This window comes from Cyanistes caeruleus, chromosome 2, assembly GCF_971803275.1.
Source record: "Cyanistes caeruleus chromosome 2, bCyaCae1.hap1.1, whole genome shotgun sequence".
NCBI lineage: Eukaryota > Metazoa > Chordata > Aves > Passeriformes > Paridae > Cyanistes > Cyanistes caeruleus.
The window spans coordinates 70,734,087-70,757,566 of record NC_141702.1 but is presented as its reverse complement, the minus strand read 5'-3'; the positions used below and the strand labels follow the sequence as shown (position 1 = coordinate 70,757,566).

General features: G+C 37.0%; 1 protein-coding gene across 7 annotated transcripts in view; it reads right to left on the bottom strand.

Moving 5' to 3' along the window:
* SIPA1L2 (signal induced proliferation associated 1 like 2) overlaps nucleotides 1-23,480 on the bottom strand; it is a 127,370-nt gene that overhangs the window by 2,255 nt on the left and 101,635 nt on the right. For 2 of the 7 annotated variants that reach the window (XM_086877804.1, XM_086877806.1), the window contains 9 exons: nucleotides 23,034-23,137; nucleotides 22,701-22,804; nucleotides 20,872-21,260; nucleotides 19,181-19,405; nucleotides 17,087-17,240; nucleotides 14,921-15,140; nucleotides 8,071-8,202; nucleotides 2,633-2,686; nucleotides 1,556-1,679 (listed from right to left, as the gene is read on the bottom strand). In XM_086877804.1, the coding sequence (XP_086733930.1) occupies nucleotides 1,556-1,679; nucleotides 2,633-2,686; nucleotides 8,071-8,202; nucleotides 14,921-15,140; nucleotides 17,087-17,240; nucleotides 19,181-19,405; nucleotides 20,872-21,260; nucleotides 22,701-22,804; nucleotides 23,034-23,137 (1,506 nt within the window). The remainder of the gene's footprint in view (nucleotides 1-1,555; nucleotides 1,680-2,632; nucleotides 2,687-8,070; nucleotides 8,203-14,920; nucleotides 15,141-17,086; nucleotides 17,241-19,180; nucleotides 19,406-20,871; nucleotides 21,261-22,700; nucleotides 22,805-23,033; nucleotides 23,138-23,480) is intronic. The other 5 variants (XM_086877805.1, XM_086877807.1, XM_086877809.1 and 2 more) reach the window with 3 other exon arrangements.

The window sequence follows — 23,480 nt, the reverse complement described above, 5'->3', positions numbered from 1 at the left end:
AGAGTTAAACTTTTAGTAATAGCACAGGAAACCAATCAGTTTAGGCACAGTTAGGAAAACAGAGACAAAACCACCATCAGTAAAAGACGATCACTAGAACATAAATCCAGTCCCGCAATATCTGAAATACGACACTACTTCTCATGCAAATCAGGCAGGAGTAATAATGATTTTAAGAAGGAATGTTTCAGGAATGACTTGCACATACCCTCACAGCGCAAGTCACACTCACTGCTCCACGGTGTGCAGGCACATTGCTTAACAAGCTGCTTTCTGATAAGGACTGCACTAATCTCATGCAAGATGCAGCTGCAATTACTGCAAACCAAAAGAGCCGTAAAGACTTCTTTTGTCTGCTGTGCAGCAGTGTCATTTTCAGTAAAGGATAAACGTATGGCTTAATGGAGACAAATATTTTGTTTAAAGGTCAAAACACATAAAATATTGCCACAGGTTAATCAAATGCATGACTGAAGGAAAATACTGAGAATAGCTTCTGTTTTCTGAATGACAATGAGCACTGTGGGAGACGATTCCATGCACATTATAGATGCAATTAGCCATCATGTGAGTAATTGTGTCCAAAAGAGAGCAGGTGAAGAGGGAGGCTTTACATACAAAGCTGAATCAGCTGCTTCATGCAATTGCACAAATCTGACATGGCTAAAAGGTTTGCCATGGCTAAAAGGGGAACATCTTTAACAGTCTTTTGCAATCCTTACTGATCATTAGCCTGGGGAAAGATATGAACTTAAAAGTCATTACAATAAATGCGCTTTACTATGTAAGCTAGCTAATTTGTGTAAAATTGGCTCAAATTAAAATGCAACAGTCTAACAAGCAAGAAGACTTTTCTTTCCATTTCCCATTCTCCCATTCCTACAATTGAAGAGCAAAACTAATCAAAGATGTGTTTTTCTTCTAAAGTGTGGTGGTGGACAGATTATACTGCTGAATCTGTATAAGAATAATCTTTAAATTAACAATACTCCTTAGAGCAGGATAGGTGGAGGGGTGGGGGAGGAATCATTTCTCCCAGAGCACTAAGAAGAATTTGAAGAACTGGGTAGTTTGGCATAAGTTCTGCAGTGCTCTGTTACAGATTCCCTTAATTTACCTCTGTATAAAAGAAAAATTATGGGTTTGCAAATAGCTGCAAAGATAGGATAGACCCTATTCCAAGGTTTGAGACATTTGCTGCTGATCAGGTTATTGCATCCTACAGAGCTGAGCTCCCATTATAAGCTTTATTAAAATGAAAGCAGAAACAAATGTAACAAAAATTATTATTGTAAAGGAGGAATACAATGAGAAATTTGACTGTCTGAAACTCTGCATCTAACCTCGATCTGTGTTACAGACCTATCGCAGAGAGAGAGAGAAGATGATATGAAGAAACAACATTTTTTCAAAACTAAAGAAATTGTAAGTCAAGGGAACAAGTCTGCCACCATACAGCCATGAAACATGCATACAGGCAATTTGACATGCAACATTAAGAGAAAATCTTTCCTACAAATATTTTTGCAAGAAATATGTTTTAATTTTGACATACCCAGCATCCTCAAGAAAATCTTTTCCATCTGGGGGACTCTCATCCAAGGGTAACTCTTGTGCTCCTTCCAAGCCCTGAGCTTGCTGCATATCATTCAAGGTGCAAAAAGATGCTACTCTCTGATCTGTAAAAAAGTAACACAAGGATACCTCTAAACCTGGACAAAATAAAAGGCTATATTACAGCCATTATCCTGGTTCAGTTAGTGAAATGGATGTAGGCTTCTACATCTCAGCTTTGAAGATAAACAGCAGATGTATGTACCAACTAGTTGGCTTCCCCACACCTGCATCCAAAGGCAACCCCAAAGCAATTTTTTATGTCTATCAGCAGTATGACATTTTGTCTGGACCACTTAATGCTGATATGAACAGTAAATTGGTCTTGATGAAATATGCAGAAAACCATTACAGAATTCAGGGCCACAACCAATGACAATAATCCAGGAAAAAGGTCTGCATTTTTTTCCATGGACTTAAAGCCCTCAGATTCCTCAGAAATCTTCACTGTTCATTTTGCACTGCTTTACTGCCTCAAACATTTGCAGAAGCTGATGGTAATCTGCATACTTGAAAACCAATAAATTCACACTATTTTTATCAACTGAGTTTTTATTATAGGTATTACTAAGGCACTCTATTATCTGCATTCAATTTCACTAGAACATAATCTAACAAGCACAGATGCAATTACCTATGGATATACAGTGTGGTTGCCAAAATACATCAGTCACCACATAATAGAAGTATGCCATGCAGATCATCATTGCACAGAACAGGAGTAAATGATGCATTCATTAGGATTTAATTTGTCTTCTTTAAAAAAAAAAAACAACAACAACAAAAAACCAACCAAAATCCATATTCTGTGGAGATTGATCTAGCTTATTTCTGCCAAACAAAATCCATGTCTGTAGGCTTGTATGAATTCTGGCGACAACATGCCTGCCTTGCCCTTTCTCCCCTTGCTCTACCACCCCGCCAGGCCCAAAGCTTGCATTATCATGCAAACGTGCAAACACAGGAAGTATGAAAAAAAGTTTACAAAAGGCAAAAGTCATCAATCCCAGACCATCACCTAGAAACGGCGTCTGATGACAGAACGGCCCAAATTCTTCATCTGAGTCAAAACCTGGAATAAGATTTAGAATGTTCCTATAAACAAGACAGTCCATCCCCACTGGGGCAGCTGTGGCCCTTGCGGCAGCGCACGCAGTGGGTGGGATGTTCCCCGTGCAATTCCTGCTGGCGCTCACTCCCAGCCTGGCCAGGCCATTTCTACACAACACCGACATCGCGGTGAGCGCGAGGCATCGCGCCCTGGGTCTATAACAGCAACACCCAGCACAGTGACACAGCATGGCAACTTGGCAGCGCACAGAAGAGGACAATCCTTCAAACCCTCAAGGACACAAACAGTGAATACAGGCCAGATCTCTTCAAACAGGAAGGACAAGTTCTACCAAACAAAAACAGGAAATCACTAGAAAGCTCTTTGTTGGTTTAAAAAAATCCCTTCAGTGTAGCACAGATCGCCAATTCATTCCATAACACAATGAACAAAAGTTGCATGTCTGATTTTGTCCAATTTCAAAGACTGCAGCACATTTCCTCTGCTTTCAGCCAATTTCTGACTACTGATGGATCTCAGCAATATGAACATGACTATTCCACATGTGCTGACAATAAGGTAAGAATAAAATTTTAAACACATAATCAATGACATCATTTGCAGATTTGAAACCCACTAAGATAGATTTACTTTGTACAGATAAATTAAAAGTAGTTTCCCAGATCAAACACAGTATTGTCCAGAAACAAGACAGATAATTATTGATTCACCTTCATACTATTAACATTTTCATTATAACAACTAGTTTTTATAAAGAAAAATTAATTATATTTCTGGGTACGATTCTGTAGACCTAGATTCTGCTTTCTCCAAATTACAGGGACCCCTCCTATTCAATTGAAGCAAAATGTACATACTAAACAGAAGAAAATACATGTAAATCTCAGAGTTCTTATTTTTAACTGAGAAGTCCCTGCCAAACTCCAAAGAGAGCCCAACCACAGAAAACTATTTGCAAAAAATATATTGGTTTTTATATTGAAAGTTTAAACAACTGACTTAGCAAGACCTAAGACGAGACAAAAAATAATGTTTAAATTTACAGTACAAGAGTTACACAGCTGTAACCACTAAGAGTTTGAATCTGGATTTTCATTGTACCAGACCACTAACAGAGGCCAGAAAAAACTCCAGGCAATTTTGGTGTACTGGAAGCAGAAAAGGCTAAAATAAGTAAAGTGCATGAAGCCACTCTCTCATTGTTAAGGTAAAGTCTACCCACAAACATACACTGACATATGCATTGAAGCAAGAAGAGTTACAAATGCATGCCCTAGAAATCACCAAATGTTAACTAAACATTGTCATTTTTTTCTTTTTCTAGCAGTTTAGCACACTACTTTGGTTAAAATAATTATCTGTCATGCTAAATGATTCACTTCTTTCTCATTATATTATGTGTAGCATTACATTTAGCTATGAAGATTTTAAATCAAAGTATTAAAATAACATTAATTATAGTAGCACAGATGTTTCTGCAAAGATAAATTTGCATTAAGAAACACTGCATTTTGATTGGCACCAGTAGACATTCATAAAAATCACCTGGAAAAAAATCAGGAGTTGCAACCACCAGTTTTAATGAACAGGGACATCAGAAGGACTATCTTAGGCTTTTAATGCTCACAACATGACTTATCAAACACTAAACAGCTTTTTTTAAAGCATAATAAATCCAGTTTTAATTAGAACAAATAGTACAAAGTTCTATTAAAGACAATACTCGATATTTTTATTTGTGTCAGTTGTCTTTTATAATTACAGTGGTAGGTATGGACATTCAAAAATGCTTCTCTGTTTTGTCCCCAAAACATGGAAAATATCTAAAATGTTCTAAAAATATCATCAGCAACATAATACACACGTTGAAGGCCAGTCCTTTCCTAACTTGAAGATCTATTGGAAGGATAATACAAAAAGAGAACTAAAAATATTAATTCTCTTCTTTTCCCTTAGTCTTTTCTGGGATTTCTCCTTTTTCAAACCTGGCTTTCCAATTTATTCTAGAAATCCCCATATCTTTCTTTGCCTTTACTTAGTTGAGCATGCTTGCTTTCTTTTTGGTTCTTTAACTTCTTTTTCACCCCAACTGCCCTCCTTCTTTTGCCGTACAGTCAAACACAATCCTATCTATTTTTTATTGTTTGCTTGAGGGATGGATCCAAAACATTACAACAGAGTATTTCCATCATGTGAACTGTTCCCTGGTTATGTCTCTCTGCATTTCCCAGTGAAATCAGAGAAGGAAACTGGAAGTAGCCTATCCATGTGTGGCAGAAATGGAAGGATTCCCCATGCTACTGACTGGACCGACGTTAGCATGCCTGCAAAACATCATCTCTGGAGAAATATCAGCGTCTAAACTATGTCTTGCAAAGGAAGGCAGTGCAGAGCGTTAAAATAATGCTCCACTGTGTTCCAGCTTAGGGGCACTGACCCTCCGCAGAGGCAGCTCAAGCAAAAACCCCTCCCTGATGCAGCTTCAGGAGCTTGTGGAGTTAATGCATGCACAGCTCTCCCTCACACTGCAAAGACCTGTCTTAGGAATAACAGAAGATTTTCAGAAAAAGCTTCAAGCAAATATTCAGCTTCCCACAAAGGTTCTTGTCAAGCAAATGCAGTGAAAATGAAATACTGACAAAGTGAAAAGCATTATATACTTTCAAATAAAACCAAAACAAAACAAAAGTAATAGCTTCTTCCACCCTCATGGAGCACAGTTTAAAAGCTGCCGTTCCACACAGGACCAAGGCTTCAGTTGAATAAAAACTAATACTAATCAACAACCTTGTCCACTCTTCATCTGAGGAGAGGAAGAAAGTGAAAAATGAGACTACTGCTCTTGTTACACCCATAAGGAAACTCCAAGTACAGATGATGGCAGCAAAAATCTTGCTACTAAATTTAATTGTTAATCCAACTGATGGCAACAATACAAGCACCTAAAAAGTCTATATCTAACATGAATCAAGACACAATTGCTTCTTAAGACAGAGATGAAAGATCATGAGGCCCACATTAGGGATGCTGAGCTGATCAAATTATAGAAATTGTCAACACAATCTGGAGAGATCACAAGAGAAAAACTCTGACCTTGGAATCAGATTGGTAATCCTGATAAACTGATAGTCAAAAAAGACATAGTACAAAGAAAAAATTGAAATGAAGTCCAGTATCTAGATTCTAGAAGAGAACACAACTTCAAAATCTCAGGCTGGCAAAGCCAAACTAGAGAAAACCTCAAATTTCACAGATTCAGTATTAAAAAAATTCTTTTTAGTGATTCTTTCCATTGAAAGTGGGGAGGCAGCTGCTTTTTTACTTTTTTTGTTTTTTTAATATGGTCCTATATGAAATGTGATCCCATTTTCCCCCAGTTAAAAATCAAAGCAGTTTTATATTCAGAAGTGGACGAACTTTAGAATCATCCACTCTCTTTTTCACATTGACGGAATGCAGAACACCAGTTCCAAGCTATTTTCAAAGAAGCAGCTTCTACGTCAACAACATTAAAATACACATGGAAACTTCACTGTTAATTCATATGCAACACATTCCAGTGATCTTTTAGGACATGCCTATCAGTTCTTCTTTTTAAAATGACTTTCAAATTTAAAGACATAGGATGAAGTTTAATAAGGGTTTAAAAATTCCATTCTCCGGGAAAGTTTCTAGTTGCAGCACTATGAATTTAGTTGAAACATTGTATAAATCATCTAACATATACACAGATGTCTCTACTGTACAGTCCTAAACAGAAAAGAATTATATTCCTGCACACAAAAATAGATTCCTATTTACTGCTCAAATTCTTAAAATAATTTTAAAAAAATCTAGAAAATAGCTTCTATCTTATAACTCAGACCAACAGTTCTCCAGCATTATCTACAGATCTAAGTTATTTACAATTAAAACCCAACAAGTGAATACCCTTCCTCCCTAGGACAGAGCACTGTGGGGTAGCTGTATTGTTCTACTTCTCACTCTCAAATTCAAACGTAATTACACTTACATAACACTTACCAAAGTGAAATTGTTTTAATCATGATACTAGGAAGTAAAAAGAATGACAATCTATTAGTTTTCAAAGAAAGCTAAAAATACAGGAGCATAGATGGTACAGAATGATCTTTCACTCAGCTGAACTCAACATTTTTATTAGCATTTAAAAATATTCTTCAAGTACAAAGTTAGAGCTAGTCATTTACTGATGCAAAGCTTTCTTCAGTAGTTTAAGATGTCAGTAACAAACAGCAGGGTGTTCCCTGAGCAATCCAACAGAGGAATGCATGGGAAGAGCTGTCAAGATTCTCAGTGTCACAGTATTTCCTGCCAGCTACCACAGCCATGTTTGAGTAGTATTTAATAGTAATGAATGCACATCAGGTCAAAAAATAGTAAAGTTCTTCAAATTCCTCATCACTGCTGTTGGTTTGGGTTTTCACAGTGCCATCTGAATTGGTGCAACAAGCAGTTCTGAAGAGCTTTTGGTCAAAGTGAACTGTAATCACTTCACACTTTGGGAAGGAATCAGGAACCAGAAAACTGATTTCCATGGTTCAAAAAAGTTAAAAAAGACCCAAACCACTAACTTCACAGACAGTTTTCGCAAAGTTAAGACCTGTGTCTTATACAACCATGACTGTGGTAACATTAGATTTATTCATAAATTACATTACATTCAGTAGTGCAAGCAATACCAGTTAATAAATGTCAGACATTTTAGGACAGCACTAAAAAAACACCTCTCAAACAACAAAAGACAAACTCAACTGTGTATATCCATATAAACACTCAAACCAACATCTGTTTTCTCTATTTAGACATTAAGTGTAGGTTTAGCTCCCACAGGTGGATGAGATTTTTTCCTTGGTCAATGTGGTTCCATAAATTAATAAAGCAAATCTAGTCTACATGCTGCACCCTAAATCCTGTTGCTGGAAAATATACTGTACATTTCTCCTGGTCTTAAGGGCTTATGAAAACCGAGAGGGACCACAACACTATTTGGACTACACATGCCAGTTTATAAACACAACACAACACACTCAGGGAAATGTTACTCCCAGTTTCATTTTAAACATCTAACTTAAATGTTTTGAATGTCTCCTTTAAATATCTGATTTTTCAATTGATTACAAAAGAAACTTAGGCACTAAAGTGGAGGAATTTCATCTAAAATGGAAACAGAGAGTATCATAAGGACCCCAAATTTTCAATGACAATCTTCCACACTGAGAACTGATACTGCCAAAAGAACTAAAGGACTACAGAGGCAAACACTGGATTTTTGTAATTCAAAATGTGGCTATACCATATATATTAAAATTTTTTTATAAAGTTTGTGTAGTGAACATTGATCTTTATTCAAATTTTCCTGTTACCTTCAAACGCTCGTGCAGCATCTACCAGGTGAGACCAGTCTAGCCCTGTGGCAGTGTCTGGCAGGGGCATCAGGCCAGGATCATTGAATTTGGCTTTATCAGATAAGGACCCATCTGAGAACCAGAATTCATCTAAACAATAAACACAATAATTAGTCTTCCTGTAACAATTATGCACAATTAATTTTGAAGCTACTATAATAATCTGTAAAAAAGGTATAAGCAAAAAGTGCTTATCTTCATTTCTCTTGTGTCTGTCTTTTCCTGTAAAGTACTCAGTATGGGTGGAACAATTTCTAAATGTTGGCAAAGTAAGATGGGAAGGTTTTAAAGGGCACTTCTTTGGTGCCACTGCACATGATGCGTCCCTCACATTTTCATATCAACACTGTGTGAGCAGGCAACATCCATTTTAAAGCATAGCATATTAAACCTGAGCACTGAGCAGAAAAGTTGCCAGATATACAAAGTTGTATTTGTGAAGCGACATGAAAGATATTTACATGCAGAGTTTTACTCTGAAACTGAAAATATTCCTGTTGCAGAAGCAATTAAAAAAAAAACAAACAACCTGCTTTTCTTTTAATGCATTTGTAAATTCTAGCCTATATCCAAATCTCCCTTTCACACTGAAGATATTACCCTATTAGTTTACCATTTGTAGCTGTGTCTCTGAGGATGTAAGACTTGGGTGAGATTTCAGAGTGAGCTGTAACACACTGTAAAAGGTACACAGATCATATAGTAAATGAAATGTATACACTATAAGCTGTTCAAACCAACCTTTCAGTTGTGCAGATTTTAGAATGCACCACAAAGATACATTTTAGTAGGGGAGATGCTAATTTCCGTGATTTTCTTAAATAGCTTTACATGTTCCTAATATGTCCATAGCAATCTTCACTCTGATCAATGTGAACATGTTAAAAAGAATACTGAACAGACACACAGAGTTTCTTAAAACTAATCATAAATCAAAATTATCACTTGCTATCACATTTCATCTTAACCATAAAGCCAGCAAAGGAATATAATAATTTTATAACATAGTATAATCAGGCAAAGAGAATTTTTGCTTCAAACAGATCCACTCCAATTAAACAAAAGGTCAAAACAGTAATTTTTCCCCAAATATTTCAGGAGGAAATTTCCATCTAGTAATTCCAATAATTTAAACTATAATATGTAAGATGAGTATTTTTTTCCAGGAAAAGACCAAACACAAAAAAACAATGAAGGAAGAAATGCATTCATACAAGTGGAAGATACATTATGGTTTAAGAAAATGGCATGCTGTCATTGTCCTGATATTAATGTGTATTTGACTTAAAGATTCTGACCTAAAAATCCACAGAGAGTAGGCTGTTACAAAGCATTCTACTGCACAGAGCAATGATTGAAGCATATGATATGCTCTATTCTTTGCAGAAATCTTGCTTAAAAGGAATACAAAATATGAAGAAAAATAAAGTGAAGAATGTTTACAATCCTCTGTCAAAAATTAGGAGTCCCTGCAGAAGAGGTTCCCTTTACAGTGGAATTTATCTTGTTCCACACTTTTCTGAAAGATGCAGTATTGTTACATTACACTTGGAAGTGGCTTGACAAAACTCTGTAGAAATGTCCTACTCTCAGTATGTAAAAGTGGATGTTATATGAAATGGAAAATATAATATAGATATATATTCTGCTCATATGTCTGTACTAAGATTTTATTTTCAGCTCTGTATAAACATACATAAAGCCCTACCTAAGGCAGCCTTTGTGCAAATACACTGAAAGCTGAAAGTCAGAGCAGTCTCTGAACTTCAGTATATGACTTATTTGTGCAAATACGAATGTTTCATACATCCCTGTTGTGGAAAATAGACAGAATACCTTATTTGAAAGACTGGCAAGCCAGCTTTTGGTTCTAGACCAGCAGGCAGGCCCTAAGGGACAGCCCTTGCTTTTGTGTGATCAGCCTAGAGAGGCTGATTGTGAAACCTGTCAGGAAGAAGCCTGCTCCCAGCGCGATCCTGCCAGCTCTCCAAATTAAAGTGTAGGAGTGATATATTCACCAGTAGTCATCCTTCATTATGCATTGTCTCTGTGAGAACCTCAGTTCACCTTAGGGTGGATCCTATTCAGTCCTGCATAAGCTCTGACAGAGCCACTCAACTGCAGAAAGCCTGCCAGAGTAGAGATTTGAATATTGATAGCTCTGAAAATGTGCTCATGCTGATGGCTGAAATTCTAAGTGGAATAACTGAACAGGCATGAGTATGCCACCACAGAATAATTCATTTTCAAGACATAAATTGTGCTCTTCTGCAATGGGGGAGCGAAAACAGGGGGAAGAAGAAAAAGAATAAAAATACCAAACATGAGCTTTAATGACAATAGGCCTTGGTGCCTTTGAATTTCAGAGAATATTGTTTGTATTCCAGGAATGCTCTGGGTGAGATAAATTCTTTCTAGCCTCCTGTATTCGCATTTCTTCCCTGCTCCTCTTACCTTGCTGTTGCCTCACTCTGTGTAGGACTGCCACATCAGCAGCTGTTGCCTGTTTCCCTTTTTGATTTGTGCAAGGGTGGCAAGTGATGCTTAAGCATGCCAACCTCTGTGTCTCCAAGAGGATATGCCTAATCTAGCAGGACACTACTTTAGTGTACACAAGATTGACTTTTGAAGCAACTCGATTTCCTTTGAGGAAACATTTTCAGTGTTATCTCCAGTTTTAAAGGCTATTTTGCTTGCTGTACTCCTATCAGCATACAATTACTGATCTTGTAGTTTCTGGTCTTTTCAGTTGTGTCACTTCCTCCACTTAGGAATTTTATTTATTTTTATTATTTATGGATAAAAGGATAAAGCATTATCAAGAGTCCCTATTTCAAAAAAAATTACATGGTCAGTTCAGTTTCTAACACAGCTCCTGAAACTGGTGGTTATTGGTCCCACATACATCCATATTCAAAGAGTAACTAATTATGCAGAAAGAAGAAAGATTCACCTGACTTAACCTATTTTACTTCCAAGAGAATTATCCTGCTTCAGTTGGAATTGCTACTTTTATCAAGAGATTGTAGATCATGAAAAAAACCTATCTGCTAAGTACTCCTTGCTTCAAACTAGACATGTCATTTAACAATTCTCTTCAAAGCAGCTGCAGGTGAAGAAATATATCAAATCTCATGCAAATGTAAATCCCACTCTCTGTGGGATGTCTGTTTTTCTTTCCTGCAATCAGTAATTATATCTCTATAGTCCTCTTAAGCAACAACTTCTGCCTGCTAAACCCTTCCGTTCTTTAGTATTGCCTAGAGTTGCCCAAAGTCAAAGCTTCAACGATGCCAGCCTGCTCGTAGGCTCTCATGCACAAGTGTACCTGACAATCATTTTTCCCTTCCCTTCTCTTATTGAAGATAGTCTTACGTTCTAATAAGGTGAACCATTCACTGTGTGAGAACAGGTAACACCAAACATGTTCTACTTTGCTTGTGTGAATTCATCAATGGCCTTTATCTGCTTGCTGACAAACTGATTTCCAAACTGCTACCACCACACATCACCAATATACAGCAATGCTCTTTCATTTTAATATTGCCTCTTATCAACAAGCTTAGTTTTGGATTGAAGCTAACATGGGTAGTAAGGCAGCTGGAAAATAAGACTTTTATCTACAAACACAGTTGTAGAGACAGTTCCTACACTTCTGGCAGCCTTTTCCCTATGGCATGTATAACCTGAGAACTTTCAGAATTTGTCAGTAGCTCAGTGTAAAATACTCCCTTCCTTATGACCCTCTTCACTCCAACTATCCTGCACCTCGCTCCTTTCCTCACAGCACAGGAACATCCTGACATTTTATCACTTTATCATTTTCTTTCCCCTCTCCTTTTGTGGTTCAGGGTAAGAGTGGACCACGGTGCCTGCAATGTAAATCAAGATTGTCTCCATGTGTTTCCCTGGGTTCCCAACTAATGTTACTACAGCAGCTCAGTATCAGTGGTTCTCATTGTTTTAATTCTTTCCCTGCTCATTCACCTGCCATGAATTTGCAAGAAAGGCATTGACTTGTACCTGCAAATGCCTGGTAAAATCACTCAGCATGAACAGCACTGTCTCAGTCAGGGAATCCTTAATGCCCCCAAGGTAAAATTACAGAGTTCTTACCTACACAAATTTTCCTTTCTGGTTTAAGTTGAGAATAAGGTAAAATTACGCGAACATTTCTACATTTCTGTACTGTTCGCAATCAACATCACTGGCCTGTCAGACTTTGCAATTCAGGCTTTACTCAAAGCAAGTCTTTTTTTTCTTTTCTTCCCCAGTGATAACACAATAATTAAAAAGTCCTATAGCTTCATTTTCCCCCATCATCTTCTTACAGTCAACATTACACACAGATGAAGTTTCTGTTTCTTTATTTGTGTGGTCATTCTGTCTCATAATTCTGATTTCCCAGTAAACTGAGTGCCTTCAGGGTCACCTATTACTCTCTGGTTTTGGTGCTGCCTTGCTTAGCTATTAATCACATTTTTCCTTGCTAGAGGGGCCTCATGAGATTTGGTGCTGCCACAGTACTTCATGCTGGATAATAATGTGCCTTTCTAAAACTGATTTCGGCCAAAACCATGCTATTTCCACTAATATATATATATATAAACATTAAATATCAGTAAAATTAAAATGTTTCAAGATCGCATACAAAAGACATTACTATGACAGTATATGAATCCTGATAGCTGAAACTATAACCTCATGTTAAAATTATAAATGAAAAAGAAACTTCTCACAACACTGCTGTAGAATGTAAATACATTCTAGGCACTGACTATGAAAAACCTTCCTAAAAAGAGCCAAAGTTAGTTTCTCATGTGGAGATACTGACTAACCTTATTTTTGAAACATAGGTGGGCAAGCCACAATGTGGGTTTCTTTTTTTCAGAGTGTAATTACAGATAACCAATGAAATCTTCCTTGAAACAAACACCACCAAAGATTCTATATAGCTGGCATTGATAAGCACTTTTAAAACACAGAACCAGAAGCAGAAAATAGAGGTTGCGTATGAAAACAGCATGAATTGCCTTGGATCAGTTTTTGACTGACAGGATACTGATTTTCTGGGGTTTTTTCCCAGTTATATATATGTGTGTATATATAACTTTCTGTATCTAAGAAGCAGCAAGAATGAAATATTAGGTGTCTAAGACAGAGCTAATACAAAAGCCACTAAAATATACAGCTGGAGGAGCAGTATAAAGCTTGGATGTACAGTTAATTGCCTTGTGCCAATCTCCTGAAGAAAAGCAAGCTGAAGGTCTCATCCCATTGCATGTTTACATGCACAAGAAATGGCTCTAAAATACATGGCCTAGCATAGAGGAAAACAAAAAAAGAAAATGCAATCAGGATGCCTAAGTGTATAAAGCTCCTTCATAGATGACAAAAATCTACTGAATTAATCTCCAGTGAAACAAAATGGATCTCCCTTTGCTATCTGTAAAACAATAAGATCCTCTTGGATTAAATTTATAGGAAAGAGTTTCACTCTGATAGAAGAATATTTTTAGAATGGCAGAAGGTACACCAAGCATGCATTCCCAGCTGAGGCAGGAATTTAGCACTCGTTTTGAGATACCAATTTAAAATTAACCAGTGCTTAGTGACCAAAACTCAGTCTCATGGCTGAGGCCACTCTAACTAGAAAAGTGTTTTGTACATTTAGCTTATTTCTCAAAATTAGGAGATGACTGCTAGCTCCTGAAGGACATGATGAATGACAGAGCCTTTTTTATTGCTGCTTCTTTAAATCATCTGGCTGCATTCTCCCTGGACATGGGCCTAAAATGTCCTTAATGTTTTCAAGAAATTCACCCAGAGCTTCTGAACTATGGACTTCAGAGTCCATTTTTTAAATTGCAGTTAGCTGTGATGCAATATTAGAGGAGCTAAAAAAAAGAGGTTTTTTTTTTCCCAGATTGCACGTCAACTCCGGGTGTCCACTATAGGTCAGCCTAAACTAACTGAGAAGCTGGATATACCAGCGTTTTTGAAGAAAATAATTCACCCTAATTAAGTAAACAAATATAGATTTTTAATCTAAATATACATATCTATCTGTGCAGATTTGGGGGTTTCATTCAATTTTTTTTTTTTTTTTTAATTACTACAAACTCATCCTGGAATTACTGCAAGATAACCAGATAATAAAAGTCTCACTTATGAAAATTTCACAAGTAAAAAACCACATTCATAAAACAGCTGAGAACCTCAGACTACTCTTCTGCTGCCATTAAAAATGAAAAGTTATTTGTAAAGGTTTTACTAATTTGTTAAAAAAAGTATCAGCAAAGTCAATTTGGAAATAGAAGTCAGTCAAGATTTATTGCATATTTCCTTTTAAGATGTTACTAAAAAGATCACCTAAACAAAAGCTGTTCCATTTAGCTATTATTTCAACTGTATTTGTGAATATTTCAATTATTCAAATGCACATAAAATAAAAATTAAAAAAAAATAAAAAAAAACCAGGCCAGCTTGGCTTAATTAGGTCACCACTGGGAAATAAAATGATAACTAGAAATATCTTCAGACTAAGTTTTTTGCCTATCAGTGGTTTCATGAAAATTCTTTGGGAAATAAAGTGGATATTTTCTCCAAACATGATAAATATGAATTGAACTAATGGCAAGCATGAGTATGAACAGCTGAGCAAGTATTATTTCACTAGGATAACTAGAGCAGTGAATTGACATGCCTTAATTTCACTTTAAAAGTAAAACCTCACTTAATACTTGGTGATTCGTTTGAGCTTACTACAAATACTCCAAACTCAGCGATGAGAGCGACAATGACTTACTTCTCAGATTTCCCATTCCAGGAGTGAGGCTCATCCTGGGAGGCAGTGTGCTGTGATATGGTGGAGTAGTGCTGAACAAGATATCATTTGGCAAGGCCTGGTCTATCACTGAGCTTCGAGAGCTGGCGTAGGAAGATCCCCTTCGGTTGCTACATATGCTTTCATCAGAGAGGGTGCGGTAAAGTGTCCTCCGTGGGGAAAGGTTTCCATAGAACGAAAACTAAAGATAAAAATGAGAACACATATTGCTGGTTGAAGTGATTCATACAACTGTATCCCATCATCAGTTCTTGGGAGTGTTTTTCTGGACAGGCACTCTGGAATACTTGAACTAATACAGAAGATCAGAGATTTCTTCCACCATATCAGAACTACTGGGGCCTCAAAAGAGTTACTGAATTGGATAGTCAGACTTCCTCTCACTGTTTTGGAACACATAACCATGAACTAATCAGATCATGTGTAGTTTTATTAATTGTGAAATGTTAAATGAAAACTTCACAGCCTTATGACAGCGACACTTTACAGAAATGTATAGAACTGTTTGCTTTTAATTTGAAATTACCACTGCTTAATGTTAAACATTCTGAACTGATATATGCTGCCACATAATTTATTGGATGATAAAACTGACTTGAGACACTGCATCTCTCTGGATATCACAAAACAGGCTTAGAAAAGAAGATAACAGGTTTCAGTGAAAACTGCTTAAGCATTTCAAAAGGTTACCCAGACCACAACCCAAATATCTACAGTACAACAAGATGCTATTGTATTGTAAAGCTGGACCATACCACTTTGTAAGTAATTTCTAAGTACTGCAAACACAGTTTTCTTTACTCCTATAAAGCACAGTTAGTGCCTTAATTATTTTACTGGTTTACTACATACAACAATTGCATGTTTTCTTTACAATTAATTGTGTGTTCCATGTTCCCTGTGCAGAACAAATGCTTCAGAGGAATGGCTTTTGCAAACAGTGAATATAGAGCAGAATCTCAGTTATTCAGGAAATTAATTTCTGACTTCACTGTCAAAGGTAACTAGCTCACCAATATCAAGATCACTACCCTCTCTGAAGGCACAGCCACAGACTGTACACTGCCAACTCCTTGGCTGGGGTTCCTTGTGAGTCAGGGCCCACTTGGTCTCACTTATTTAACTTTTGTTCAGGTGCCTAGGAGAGGAAGGCGATAGCAGTCATTTATCTCAGCCACACCCCCTCTCTTCTCATTGATTCTTATTTAGGCAGCCAGAAACACTGGCAGTTCTTGGAATCTTCAGAAAACCCCTCCAATTATTGTATCAATCATAAATCATAAAAACCTCTAGGACACGACCCACAAAATTTCAAGCATGTATAATGCACACTTAACATACCACATATTATAAAATATATATGATCTGAATTTTAAATTCAACTCTGCACTTACAAGATTCCCATGTGTTACTTTTGTTCAGACATGATGATTATGCTATTTAGCATATTGTATAAACACAGTGGGTTAAGAGAGCATTGTGTTAATATGGAAGTGTGACAATTATCTCAAGTAATTTAATTGCTTTGTTCTTTATTCCACATTAGCACAGAATTCAGAACCATTTACTGTGGGGAGCAGCAAATTTTAAGATCACTATCCACTTATTGTGAGCTATTAAGCATTACCAACTGTCTTCATACCATAAAGATTAGATCCTGGCTCTCCAGTAGCACTGACAATTATGCTTTCTGAATAGCTGCCACTGATACCTACATGAAACTGATATGCATTTCTAGCAGAATTGTTGGTACAGACTATTACAGGGCAGAGGAAAGTGGGCTACTTTTATTCATGTGTTTTAATATCATACAAGATGTACAAATTTAGCCTCCATCCTGGAAAATGTCACTTCTAACCTTTCAAATTGTAATGAAGTTGCTCAACCTGCACCAACCTCTTGTCAAGCTAAGCAAAGGCATACTTAAACAAATACTGGATTTTATCTTCAAACAAACATTTCCCATCCTTGTGGGAAATGATATTTTGGGACTTATGGTCATCCCCACAGAATAAACTTAGCTTGTACAAAACAATACTGCATTCTGTAGTATTTTGGGCATACCAGAAACCCATTTCTAAGGTTACTGAAGGACTGAAACACACAGAGCCAAAGAAAGTAGCCAACCTTTCTTCTCCCTTCCTCCATGGAGAGGCTGTCTGGCAGCATCAACTTCAGAAAATCTTCTTTGGACAAGACTTGCTGGCTTTCAACAATAGCATTCCTGACAGAAGTTTGGAGCGGACTCGATGCAGACACAGCATCAATATCATCATACACTCTGTTGAGAAAATGGGTGGTTTTAGCAAGAAATTGGATTTGAAAGGCTGCAATCATCTTCTGTCAAAGTGAAAATTGTTAGAATTATCTCCTGACACAACACACTGTTTAGAAAAAATTTTTGATCACTTTGCCTTTATAAAACTGTTTGTGGGTATAAAATGAAATTCTGAAACCACTGAGAAACGAAGTTTAGGAATCCTAAAGAAAAATTTAAAAAAACATTCTTCTAGCTTGCCTCTTTTTTACACACCACACTTCTCTATCAATACAAAAGTTATATTTATTTCAACATTTCCAAAGGTTCATCACAAAACACTTTAACTTTTACTTCCATAGCAAATTAAAAAAATCAATATTTTATAGTACAATATTGCATCCAGCTTCACAATCTGGCAAAATTACTATGGTCACCACAGCAATGTTTGAAGTGTATTGACAATCAATTTCCCAGTGTAAGTATATTTTATTATCAGCAATTTGATAAAGCTATTTAGATAAATTAAACGGGTAGTCTTCTTTAATTATCAGCACATAAAAATCTAGTTACAGTCAACAAAAGACTGTCAAACTGAATTATTAACCTTCAGCTCCTTCCAGTGAGAAAGGAGAGACAGGATTTTAACAGGTTTACTCTGAGAATGTAATCAGAGGAACTGGAGATTGTGACTCACAGAGATCACACACTGGAAGCCATTGCTCACTGCCAAGTGCAGCCTCATCAGTGACTGTCTTCAGCAGAGAGAAAATAAGCTTTGTAATGGTAAAGTATCAGTGAATTTTAACCTACAGTGGCACAACATCCAGCAATTGACCTGATATTCATCATCACTGCTAATCAGAGATGCTATTTTATTTCAACATAATTATCCTCAGATATTTCCTCTCTGTGATATAGAGAGCTTTCCTAGAAAGAAAGAGGTGAGCCAATTCTGTATGCCATGGAGAAATCTGAAAGTATTTTTTGACATAGGAAATGTTGTCATTGTCATATTCAAGTAATGGTTCTTGAACAGAGCTATCTCTTGAAGATAATTTGCTAAATTGCCGTTGTTTCAGTCTAAATACCCTGATTCATGATGCAGTTTTATTTTAAGGCTGCCATTCAAAATAAGGAGACATTGTTTCAGTAGTTCATTGATTTCAAAATCCAAAAATTTGTGAAAACCCTGAAGCTACCACACTATAATTCAAATACTACTATGACTGAAATATTTATGCAATTAAAATATTGGGGGTGAGAAATGGAATCACCTCTATATTAACACAAAAGAACACAAATAACCAGGACAGGAGGGTTGTAACATCTTCTGCTTTTGAAAACTAGGAATTCAAGAGCTTAATGTCAGATTCTTATTTCATAGCATATATACTCTAGCATATATTTTTAAATATGACTCTTGCCATAAATACGCACACATATGCAAAATTAGGTATTAGATAAAAATAACCCAATCCCATTAAACAAAGAGTAATCCAAATTAAACGTTTGAAAATCCAGTACTGCATGTGATCAATTTTTTGAGACAGACAGTGGCTGACTATGGTTTATTGAGAAACAGCACCAAATAGCTTGTGCAAAAAAAGAGAGCAGGGACATTATCCACAAGGATGATTTTGAAGCCAGCAGGAATTTCAACGTTAGTTTTAAATGCCAGATTCAAACATCACTTATCATGGATGCACCATTATGAAAGTATTATCTCTCTATATGTGAAGTACTGAATGTTTTCCTTTAAGTTCAAGCCTTTTCCTTCCACCTAAGCACAACACATTTCTCATGGACTATTCCAGCATCAAGATTCATTAGACACATAAAGATACGGAAAAATCTCCCGGAACATTTAAAGGCAAAACAGAATTTGTCATTTCTTTCTATCCTATTTTAAAATTTATTTTCACTACCCTATTTCTCCCAACGAAGTAAAACAGAGTGCTTACTCATGACATTCTGAAACCTCAGATTCTTCAGGTGTAGGACTTCCTTCCGATTTTTTCCATCCAATGACATATTTACTCACTGCTCCTTGTCTGTGGTATGGTTTTGAAATTGACCCAGACATCTGCTGACCACTATTCTGCGACACTATATAAACTTTGGAGGTATCTAGGGAGCCACTCTTCTTAGAGCAGTGTGTTGATGGGCTTCCTGAATGATGTGACCCGCTGGAAGAGTGAACAAAACACACAAAAGGAAAAATTAAATACGCTATGCAACAACAAATCAGAAACGCTTTGACTGGTATGTGGCAATAATTCTCACTGTTAAGTTTCTCTCAAGGTTAAAATCAATGAAGCAAAACTGGCACAGTAATTTCCTACACACCAACTGTGTACACATTAAAGCTCTGAGAACAGAATTGTGATGTGTTTCTAGAACAAGCAATACATGGAATTCAGCTTGCTGAAATGCCAGTGCTAACTGATGTGAATCAAAAGAAAAAACCTAAATTTTATATATATATATATATAATTTGTGTGTGCAATTTTGTGCACACACATTTACATAAAGAACTACATAGGGAATTACTCAAATATCTCCCTAATCATAAAACCTATGTGCTTTTCCATTTCACAATAATTTTGCCAGTTGATGCAAGATCAGGCTGTGCCTTTCAATCAGACACACTAATATTAAATTATCAGCATATTTTACAGAAGTAAATTTCAGTTCAACAAGACAGTCCTCTGGATAATTTTAACATTCCCTTTTATTACAAATAATAGCACTAGTAGGCACTAAGACATATTTTTATTGAAGACTCTGAAACCCATTTCAAATCAACAAAAGCAAACATTTGCTAGAAGAATAAATTTTTTCAGAATAACCAAACAAGACAAATTCACTCTGTATACTGGTAAGGAAATCAGTATACAAGGTATTATTTGGTTATTTTCCTGTACTGATTGACACTGAAAACAGGAAAATCAGAGGGAAAGAAGAACAAACAAATTCCTTCTATCCTTTAGAGTAAAAACCTTAACACACAGACCAAAGCTTCAACATCAAAGTCACCAGACAATGGGAACTGGAAGATAAAGGCAACCAGCTATAAAAGTGTACTTTCAACAAGCTTTACAACAGATATACCACGCACATAGCTCATTGGTAACAAAAAGAAAAGCTGAAAACAAATCATAAATGCAGTTCAACAGGCAAAACTGCAAAGCATACATCAGAACAATGCAAATTAGGGGGGGATGGTATGCGATGCAGTTTCTATGTATGTAAATACTGTCCATTGTCCAATTTTTCTGATTTCCCTCAGCACTAACTCCAGGGTAATTTGTTGCACTGTACTAAAAAACCCGAAAGTAATTGAAATAAGTTCTAGGTGCAAACTTCTCTTTTACTCAGGGATGTTTCCCAATTTTAAAAAACTAAGCAGTTTTCAAGCATCATGTATAAAGCCTCCATCAGACCTGGGAGGAGGTCTGGCTGTGCTTTCCAGGCAGACTCATCAAAAATTGCTTGAAAACTGCTCACACAGGCATTCGAATACAACACAAAAACATAAAAATCTTTTAATTTCAGCTTCAAAGAAGGGTAAACAGAATAAAAACAACACGAAAGGGTTATCTGCGTGCTAACCTATAATCCATGGCACCGAATTTGTAAGAAACGTGCCTACCTGGAATGAGAGGAGATTTCACTCAGGTCTCCCATGCTGCCCTCAGCCGTGTGACTGCCGGAGATCGCAGAGGCATAGCTGTGAACAGCATAGATTTTAGCCGGATCGTCGTCCGGCCCGGGAGCCTCCGAAGCCTCCGTCCACTGCTCCGTGTGGCAGTGCACCCCAGACCTGCTGCCAGCCAGGTGCAGGGGGGCCAGCAGAGGAGCTGGCATGCAGGGAGCCGTATCGATCCCGCTGTCTGTAGAAGCCCCCTTTATATAGGTTAAGCCGAGCAGCTCGGGATCCATCAGGTCGCCGGAACCAAAGTGCTTCTCATCGCTGTTGCTGGATGTATTGCTGGATAAGGTGTTGCTGCTGGAGTGGCTTGAACAGCTCTTGTCCCCAATCTTAACAACAAGAAAACAAACCAAAAAAAAAGACCCCCCTCAAATTAAATAGTAAGAGATCTATTTTCATATAAATTACTGCATTTGTGCCATTCAAAGACCATTTTATTCATTTTTTTCTTTACAGTATGCTATCATATAACTGCAAAGTATGAAAAGAGCCAATTATACCACCAGTTTCTGTGAAATGAATTGCACAGCTGGCTAGACACATTAAAGGTTGATGTCACTGCAAATAAAAAGGCTCTAGTTCCATCTTCTATCACAGATCTTAAAATCAGAATTGAATTTTCTGATTATAGGACCTGCTTAACATCCATAAAATTGCATTTCTGAACAGTTAAAATAAGCATTTGTTAAAGCTAGAAGCCTTGGTAATTATTTGTTTAAACAAGCTCTACTGCAAATCTGAAAAACACCGAAGACTGAATTATTGTTGGCTTTTTCTCAGAGTGGCTGAAATATGCATTCTCATTGGATCAAATCCAATTGGATGTGTGGCTAGTTAAATTGAAGCCAATTGTGATGAATGTGTACCAGATGAAAGTAACTTAAGTCATAAGGCCCTAAACCAAGCATGGCTATTGAAGTGGAATAATTACATCAGACTTTTGTGCCAATAAAGTCCAGGGGTTTTGTTATTTACCTTTTAAAATAAATTTTATAGAGAGTTGGATTAACTTATGTCTGTGACAGTAGCCAGAATAAAAGCAGATGGACTTCTACAAGGGCAAATGGACTTCTATTAGGTAGGATATAAATGGGAAGGGTGACTAAGTTTTTCATGAGATCCCTCTCCCAGCAGATGCTAGGAGATGCTGTTGCTCACACATAAAACCTAAGTTTACAAACAGTGTAGAGACTCCTACTACATATAGCAAGATTTTCCACATAGCAAGCATTATCATTAGGTAATTTCCATCACTAGGCTGCTGAGGATTTTGCCATTACTGAAGTCAAGCTACTAAACAAGGTAGACTAGAAAATCTGTTCAGCATTCCCAATGTACAAGCTACATTTTTATAGTGCTTATTGGTAATTACACTCCATGGGTATTTCATGTAAGATGAAAAGCAGTATGGTAAATATAATTTTATTTTCTTTTAAAGGGTAATTAAATACTCCACAGATTAAACAAGCCAGTATAAATGAAGCTGTAAATTCACAGCTGAGTGGAGACTACTACTTTTATCTCCTCAGTGCCCCAGACCCAAGCTCTCTTGGAATTCTGAGTTTGTAAACACAGATTAAGCATATTTGATTTAACCCATACCTGAGATAGCATAATCTTTGCCTCCCAAAACACGCAGTGGTCTTCACAAATTACTAAAATGTATTTTAAAGATTTATTTCCCTAAGTCCAGAATAGCTTTTTGTTGTTGCTGTTTTGGGGTTTGTTTGTTTTTGGAGTTCCGAATGACATCCAAGGAAAACACTTACATGTGAAAGCTTGTTTGGTGACTCCTTGCCACTGCCTTCTTTCTGCAGAGCTCGGTCTTTGTAGGAGCTCAGGACTTTGGTTGATGGTGCATGCCACTTGGCTTCTGCCAAAAATAATGGAGAAAGGCACACGACTCAGCATCACGTTTCAAACCTGCACACTCCTGGCAATCAGACACAGGTATCTTTGCAGAATGTCGCAACAGTCCCTGCTTTCAGTGGCACATCCCGTGCTCCCTGCGAGTCAAACCTCCACACGGGGAGGTGGCTGCATTTCAACAGGCACTGCATTGCAAAGAACATGTACTTGAAAGATACAGTGGGTTTCATTACCAGAATGTCTAGTTCCTTCCAAAGTTTCCTCTCGTTCTCTGCCTCCTTCACACTCCAGTGAGCCCGAACCTTGGTGATGTTCATGGAGCAAAGGGGACTGGCATCTTTTAATGCAAGCAGAAAATTAAGCTGGTAAGGTTTTTATCCTGTAAGATTAGTTACATGATGAACTATACCACTTTTTACTCTTAAAAGCAAGTATCTTGTGACTTTTTAAAATAATCATCATTCCCAAACATTCCCAAACTCTGCATAGAAATATTTACATGCAATTTTTTCAACAGCATACTGTTATATCTCAAGTGTGAACATGCCAAGAAGACAGCGAGCTTTAAGAAGAAATGTATTCTTGGGGCTATACACCCAAAGGCTTTTGCAGTGAAGAACCATGGTAATATATGCTTAACCTCTTTGTGATCTAAGCCCCACAGAAATCAATCATAGCTT